Genomic DNA, 8,982 nt, shown 5'->3' with positions numbered 1-8,982 from the left:
TAGCAATAAATTGAACAATTTGTTTTCTTAAATTTAATTTTAACAAGATTATCCTTTAAATTGTAACCTGATTAATTAAACTTAAAAGTAGGGGTTGAAATTAACACTTTATGAATCAGTTAAAACATTACACAATTGTTTGAATCAACAATTTGTTTGATCATAATTGTCTGATTGATATCCAAAAAGTTAACTATATTAACTTAATCAAAAGGCTAAACCAAAAAAAGGAATTTAACAATGAAACCAACCACAATATTTTTAATGGCAATAAAAGAGCCTTATACAAAAAAATATATCACTAGTCCTAATTATATAATGTTCAGAAATTAACATCAGGTAGGTTTATCCTTCTTCTTAAAAGGTTTGAATCTTAGAGTAAAAACAAAAGTCATATAGTCTACAAGTCTTTTGACAGTAAGAGAGTGAGTGATATGGCTCAGTACTTAGGGTAGTAGGAGCAGCATCAGATGGAAGGACATAAGTAGTTACAACTGCAAGTTGCAGTTGCATTTGTCTTGCTTATTCTCCAGTCTCCATCTATCTTTTTTTTACAAGTTCTCTTATTATGACCAACTTCACTACAGAAAATGCACCTAATGGGAGGTCTTTCCATCTACAAAGGAATAAAGATAAAACTTAGTCTAAATTCAAAACGACAAACAACTCTATAATGTACGTTATTTGATTACAAGAGTTTTGACAACAAAAAACGTTCAATTCATTAGTAATAACATACAAGAAAAATTAGCATTTATATTCTCTAAGAGTATTATTTAAATAATATCATACAAGTAAATTGATTGATGAAGATATTATACATTGTTGTTTCACATGATTGTGCCAAAGGATTATTTTTCATGCCAAAGTAAACTTTTTTTGGTTTAGCCCTCGTGCCATGTTAACTTTTGTTAACAGTGTTAACGAGGAAATTGACGGAAAAACTAACATAACTAACTGAAAATCTTTTAGGAATAAATTTGATTAAAATTTTTTTTTCAGAGACCAAATTAGAGATCGTATGATCTTTTAGAGACCATTTTGACTATTTAGGCTGGGTTTGGTAAAGCTTTTTCAGGAGGTGCTTGTGCTTTTAAAAAGCTCAAGTGCTTGTGCTTGCGGCTTTTAAAAGTTAGGGGTGCTTTTGAAAGCACCTAGGAGGGAGCTTTTCAAAACTGGCTTATGCTTACCAAATTTTTTTCATTTTTCCGCACATATTTCCCGCTATTATATTACCATTAAAATCTTCATATATTTCTAACTTCTCTTCCTAACCTTCATAAAATCTATCACAATCTTCATATATTTTTTATTTTTCAACCTAATCTTCACAAATTTCAACACAAATACATCTCTATCACATATTAGGTATGAACTTCTATCTATTTATATTATTTTTTTTGCGTTAATTTTGTATTTTTTCAGTAGATCTATTATCTTTATTTGTTTTTTTCTGTTCTTTGAAACGGGAAGAGGTTGATGAAAACCAATCATAAAATTTTTTTTGCATGAGCATTAGTCCAAATTATAATAACAACATGTATATACATATGTAAATATAGATATATAATCATAAGAGTAGTTTATTTGAGATATGTGTCCCATTTTTTATGATCTGTAAAGGTGAGCCAATATACATAGGTGGGTAATGGACGTACCCAGTACTAACATTGGATTACATACAAATTTTATGATACTTATATAAAATTTTAAAGTTAAAAAATAGAAGAATTTATTATATTTATTTGTTTATTATGAATTTTTTATTTTAACATTATTTTATTTTAAAATATTATATAAAATTTTAAAGAATTTGAAAAAAAAATTATTTTTTTGTTATAAACATGTTTATTATAATTTTTTCAACTTTTAAAAGCTGTTTTACCAAACACAATTATGGTGCTTGTACTTATTAAAAGCCATTTTTAATTTGATTTTACCAAACGTAAGTGCTGCAGCTTTTAAAAAGCTGTCTTTTAAAAGACAGCTTTCATAAGCTACTTTTAAAAAGCAAAAGCTTTACCAAACTAAGCCTTACTCTTATTTATATATTATTTTAAATATAAATATTTATTTTTTAAATTTTTTTAAAAGAATTAATTAAATTGTTTACCCAAATTGAAAATGGAGATAAACTCTAAAATGTGATGGGATTGAGATTTTTTTTTGACGACTGAAATAAACTAAATAAAGAAAAACAAAACAAAGGATCTGCTTAAATAAAAGGACAGTCCTTTTTAAGACTACTCTTAAACTTCTCCCAAGGTGAAAGAAGCTCCACATGAAAAAGTTGTAACTTCATCGCCATCTTTGCTATAGTATCTGCCACCGTGTTTGCATCTCTCATAATCAAACGAAAGTCAACACGCTAATTCCAGTGCGTGATATCTCTTATTTTGAGCGCCAATAGATCAATAAACCCAAAACCATCTTGGTGATTAGTAACGAGATTAAATGCTTCCACACAATCCGTATCACAAATAACATCTTGTTGACACACATCCCAACCGAACACTATCACTCGAACCAAGATAACTAGTATCACAATTAATCTTGAAAGTACCAATGGATGTGGGATTCCAAAAATCATTTAGAGTAGAGGGAAGGGACATACGTTGTAATTCAAAAATATTCATAAGATCATTTTCTGAAGTTAATGCCAGACAAATCACTTTTTTCGGAGGCCAAGTTTCATGCTGATTAAAGTTGTCATTATTCCTTACTCACCATATCTACCAGAATCCTGAAAAGAACTTGAACGGATGCTCTCTACTATGATACAAGAACCAGTTCTTCAAATCCAAAGGATGACAAAAAATATCCAACTTATGCCATACAAGCTGAGTTTTTTGGCAATTCCGAATACAATGTAAAATCGATTCCTGGTTAGAAAGACATCTTGGGCACCTATCCGATGACGACATCCCTCTTCTAAAGCGAAAATTTGTAGTAGAAAGAGTCTTTTTAAGATACAACTAAGTCAAAAATTTGTGCTTTTTCGGAACAAGCTGATGCTAAAGTCAAAACCAAAGCCAATTTTTCCGCTCTTCCCAACTAAAAGGCTTACACAACTATAAATAACCATTGCGTGAGTTATAGATTTTTACAACAAATCTAAACTAATACCAACTCATTTTCAGACTTACTTACATATCTAGATCATAAAAGAGAATATTACTTTTCAAATTTTGAAATTTGTTGCATAGTTAGAAGGCGGAGACCAAAATTTTATATCAGCGATTTCATTAAGGAAAAGTATAGGGTACCAACATATTATCCGCCAACTCTTATTTATATTTGTGTTTCATGGAAGTGTGTTAGTAGATGTGTCTAATAATTAATATATTTTAAATACATATATAAAGAGACCCATCTAGAAAATATATCTATAAAGACACTTCTATTAAACACAGTTATAAAAAAGATATTTTTATTAGACACATCTACGAGCACACTTCCATAAAACACAATTATAAATAAGAGTTGCCAGAAATTGGCAGATATGTTGTTGGCAACGTAGCGGAACCGTTTCATTAAAACAAACACGCAAGCTTCGCTAACAACAATTTCTGGCTGTCACACCCCTTATACAAATCTCTCCTAAGGCGAAAGCTAGTGCACTCCAGATAAAGTAGGGAGTGCAGCACTCCTTAAAAGTTAATCTACTATAAAAAATTATCAGGTAAATTTAATTTATTTATTATTGTTATTATTTTTTTTTGTCATGGGCTGAACAAACAAACCAGCACTAACAAAAAGACTAATTCCTCTGTTACTCTGTTACTGTCGATGTGATGTCTTCAAAGATTTTCACTGTTTTGTTTGCTGGCAGGTGCTTCCACTATCGTTTTAGCTAACTATAGATTTTGACGCTCTTGAACCCACCCTATTCCACTTCTACCATAAATGACCATCAAAGTCCGAAAAATTGCTGCCATAGAAAAGGAAGACGCATGTCTGTCGCCACTGCTGGTTAGCTAACTCCAAACGCAAAACGAATTCTGTAGAAGAACCCCGGTTTCCATGACGACGCAGTCAAAGCACAATATGCATGGCAGTTACAACAAGTCCATTATCTTTTATTTCAAATTAACCTCAACGTGTACGTAATATAATGAAAAATTAAAATACAATTATATTTAAACAATTATTTGTATTATTTTTTATTAATTTATTCAAAAAATAATTAAATTCTGAAGCTAATTGGTATAAAATATTACAGATATAAAACTAAGAAAAATTTTTATTTGTAAGAAAATGAGCCTAATAAATAATTATTCTATTTAATATATAATTAAGAGTATTTCTTTCTTTGCCAACGAATTATAGTTCAAATAACATAATCTCTTTATATTCACCTAAGAATTGGTAAAAAAAATACTTCTTTCCTTTATTAACTTATTTAAACATTAATTATTTATTTTACATGCAATATAAAAATAAATGAATATAATATTTATTGAGCAGAAGCAATTACACAAAAAATTTTGTTGTCATAGTATTTGAACAAAGAAAAGAAAATGTTATTTTAAGAAAAAATAATAATATATTTTTAATAATATTCTTAATACAAAATAATAAATTTTAAATATTTTTTAAATAATATATATTAACTAAAATAATATAATTATTCCAAATAATATATTATAAATATAGTAAAATAACATATTTCAATAAAAAAATTGTTAATAAAAAATTATATAAATATTTTTTTTACATGAATTTTTGTTTCGCACAAAATAAAATTATTATATGTTTGTTTGCTTTTTACGTTGTATAAATATTTTTTAAATTAAATTTATATAGTACTAAATCTTTTATCATTCTGTTCATGTTTAATGTTTTAATTTTGTTTCACACAAAATAAAATTATATATATATATATATATATATATATATATATATATAATACAAAATTTTTTATCATTGTATTTATATTTAATATTATAATTTTATTTCACATAAAATAAAATTTATTTAAATTTTAATATTATATATATATATATATATATATATATATATATATATATATAACACAAATTTTTTTTATCATTGTGTTTATATTTAATATTATATTTTATTTCACACAAAACAAAATTTATTTAAATTTTAATATTATATACATAATATATATTTAATATTATTTTTTTTAAGATTCTAATATATCTTTTTTTGGATTTAGTACATGAATTTTTAACTTATTTTTATGTATTATTTATTTTAATTCTAAAGTTCAATAACTTTTTTTTTTTGTATAGACATATTGTTTTTAATATTTATATACTAATTTTTTATTTTGAACTTCATTCCAATATCTGAGACTTGCCAAAAAAAATTTAAAATTTGTAAAAAAAATAATTAACCTGATTAACAGGTTACCTTTTTAAATCCAGACCATTCAAATAAAATATAATAAATGAAGAGTTTAGATTTAACGAATTCACAAGGTGTGCAGCACTCCATACTTAGCAAGGAGCGTTTAAGGATGAACCCATTCAAATAAAATATAATAAATAAGGAGTTTAGATTTAACGAATTCACAATGTGCAGCACTCCATACTTAATAATGAGCGTTTAAGAATGAGCCCTCTCCTAATGCCACAATATCAAAAGATACAAAATAGTATATAAATATTTTTTAAAAATCATGTCCAAATTAACAAATTTGTTAGGCAGAGAAATAAATGAGTTAAATATTTGGGCAAAAACAAAAAAAAAAAAACAAAAAAAGGAAAAGAAACAGTCCTAATTCAAGGCAAGGAAACGAGATCCCCATCCACCCCCACCGAAAAGTGCAAGAAAGAAACCCCACTTCGACCGTTCCACGTACCTTTCTTGCATGTCACCAAAATACCACCTTTTCTTTCACACTTGTCTCTCTCACTCTCTCTCTCTCTCTTTACACAACACAACAATACCACTCTTCTCTCTCATTCCTTCACCATCATTCTCAATAATCATGGCTGATAGACCCACCTTCCAAACACCGCTATCACCGCACCATGCGTTCCTCCGAAGGCTCCAAGATCACACTCCCAACTCCACCCAGCTCGCCGGCCTCTTAACCCTTCTCATCACCGGTTCAATCTTGCTCCTCCTCACCGGCCTAACCGTCACCGGAACCGTAATCGCCATGATTTTCTTCTCCCCCTTGATAATCATCTCCAGCCCTGTTTGGGTCCCAATCGGAACCCTATTTCTTCTCATAACCGCCGCCTTCTTATCCATGTGCGGATTCGGGATCGTTCTCGTCGCCGCCGTGTCTTGGATGTACCGTTATTTCCGGGGAATGCACCCGCCCGGTTCCGACCGGGTCGATTACGCCCGGAGCCGGATCTACGATACGGCCACCCACGTCAAGGACTACGCTAGAGAATACGGTGGGTACTTGCAGAGTAAGGTCAAAGATGCTGCACCCGGTGCTTAGCTTTGCTCTGATCCGTTCATTCAGGACGCGAACCAAACCGGTGTTTGTTTGGACCGATTTGGATCGGGTAATGGTGAACCGATTTTCATAATTTTTGGTATTGTTATTTGTATGGTGTATAATTATTACTACTCTGTAGGAGTTAATTATTCCCTTCCGCTGTTATTTTATTCTTGCGTTGTTTCATTTCTTCCTTTTTCTTATGGGGGGTTTTCGGGTGTGTGTAATTTTGATCAAGACATGAGAATTGCCATCCATATCCGATTATGTATTTTTTTTTTTTTTCACAAGGAAGAAATGATATCGAATAGCACTGTTCTATTAATTTAGGGGTTTTATTTTTTTTTTCGCGAAGTTTTGGAATAAATATATTTAATTTTTTTTTTGGGAAGTAATGAATTTAATTATAAAACCTTGTTCCTTTCCTCCTTATGTTGATCCATGATAAGTGGAAGCGTGAAACTAATAATGTCCTAGATTAGTGTACACTATGATTTTCTCTTTCTAAATATTAGTGTTTAATCATTTGTTGGATTATTCCAACATATCTTCTCTTAGGAAGAAGGAAATTAGAAAAGAACAGTTTGGAGATATTGTTGGAGGAAACACTCTCAATCATGAAAAAATGGCCGAATGTGCAAGAGAAATAAATCAGTTGACTGAAGCCTATACTATGGAGGAACAATTTTGGAAAGAAAAGTCCAGAGTAAACTGGCTGAGATGGGGGATCAAAATACAGGGTTCTTTCATTTCAAGCATCAAGCAAGAAACAAAAGGAATAAAATTTGGAAATTAGAAGATGAAGATAGACAATATTGGGGCTAGAGCTCAAAGATACTTTGAGAACCTATTCTTAATAGACAATCATATTGATCCAACCGAGGCATTAAGTAGTTTAAGAAGGAAGATCTCAGCCGATACACAGGGGATTACCGAGGCTGATTATTGATGAAGAGATTAAGAAGGCATTGTTTAATCTTGAGGCAGTCTCAGGAGATGAGTATGCAGAGCCGCCAAGAGTTTTTTTGGGAGGTAATGAAATTCTCAAAAGTTTCAATCATATATAAATCTATTAATCCTCAAAGTGAATAATGCCATGACAATGTCTCAGATAAGGCCTATTAGTCTAGCCACGATTTTTTTATAAAATTATCTCTAAAATTTTTGTTCATAAAATGCAACTTATTATGAACAAAATTATTAGTGATAATCAGAATGTTTATTCGTGGTAGACTGATTATCGACAATGTTTTGGTAGCACATGGATGCATTCAGTTGTTGAAGAATAAAAGCTATGGAGATAATGATTTAGCCCTGAAATTTGACATGAGTAAGGCATATGATCGGGGTGGAGTAGGGTTTTATATGGATATTGGAGAAATTAGAGTTCTGGGCTAGATGGATAGGAGTGTGTATCTACTATCTCTTATTCTATTATTGTAGAAGGTTCACTTTTTGGTTTTTTTCTTTCAAGCCAACTAGAAGGTTTCATTAAGGAGATTCCTTTTTTCCTTTCCTTTTTCTTAGGGTCTTTTCTATTTGTTACACAAGGGAGAATAAAATAACGGGTAAATGACATTCATAAACTAAATACATTTCAATTTTACATAAATTTTTTAAAAATAAAAAATGTTACGTGAAAGTCTCTGCATATTTCTATTTAAATTGAATTCATTGAATTTGAATTAGACTTTGTAGTACTAAATCGAATCAATATGATTCGAATTAGTCATTAAAGTACTAAATTGAATCTAATTGATTCGATTTATAACTTAATTAAGTTTCTTTTGATAAAATAACTTAAACAATAAATGACTTTGTTAAAAGTAACTTATAAATAAATTATTTTGTATTTGGATTTTTAACTCTAAAAGTGTTTATTACGATACTCCCCTAAAGTTTGGAGTTTTAAAACTCCTTTAAATTATTAACATTGTAATGTATGTTGGCGCAATATTCTAGGAAATTCCATTAATGAAGCTTTTAATGTATATTGACAAAATTATTAATTAATTAATATATTTTTTTTGTAAAACTACCAATACATTAATTATAACTTTTAAAATATATTTTTAATAAAATAGCAATTATGATTATTACAGAATTTTTTATTTTGATGACTTACTCTTAAAAATTTAATATATTCTATTGGTATATAAGTTATTAAAATTATTAAATTCATTTATAAATTCTAATTAATTAATAATTTTTATTTTTATTTATTTTAATTATTTATTTGATATTATAATTTATCTCATAAAATTTGAAATTTTTTAAATAAATAATTTAATTATTTTAATTACCAAAATAAATAATTTGTAGCGTACTTATCAATTTATACTACGTTTATTTATTTCGTTTATATACGTATATTTTTGTCAATTTTTATATATCTTATTTACACATAAAAAATTCTCTCGTTTATAGTATAAACGAGATATATGTATTTATAAATAATTAAATATAATTTTTAAAAATAATAAAAAATATTAATAATTTAAATTGGACTAAATTTTGTAACAAATTTTGTACAACTAACTTAAATAGAAAAAATT

At 28.5% G+C, this 8,982-nt stretch overlaps 1 protein-coding gene across 1 annotated transcript; it reads left to right on the top strand.

The window, feature by feature from the left end:
• Nucleotides 1-5,923: 5,923 nt before the first annotated feature.
• Nucleotides 5,924-7,059, top strand: LOC130947170 (oleosin G). The gene is made up of 2 exons (XM_057875919.1): nucleotides 5,924-6,494; nucleotides 6,986-7,059. Exon 1 carries the CDS (start codon nucleotides 5,960-5,962, stop codon nucleotides 6,425-6,427), a length of 468 nt encoding a protein of 155 aa, XP_057731902.1. The 5' UTR covers nucleotides 5,924-5,959; the 3' UTR covers nucleotides 6,428-6,494; nucleotides 6,986-7,059.
• The last annotated feature ends 1,923 nt before the right edge of the window (nucleotides 7,060-8,982 follow it).

Source organism: Arachis stenosperma, chromosome 1 (assembly GCF_014773155.1).
Source record: "Arachis stenosperma cultivar V10309 chromosome 1, arast.V10309.gnm1.PFL2, whole genome shotgun sequence".
Classification (NCBI taxonomy): Eukaryota; Viridiplantae; Streptophyta; class Magnoliopsida; order Fabales; family Fabaceae; genus Arachis; species Arachis stenosperma.
This window is presented reverse-complemented; position numbering and strand designations above follow the sequence as displayed.

Coding starts and splice junctions, on each gene's coding strand:
- LOC130947170 (XM_057875919.1), top strand. CDS start 5,960: ATGGCTGATAGACCCACCTTCCAAACACCGCTATCACCGCACCATGCG.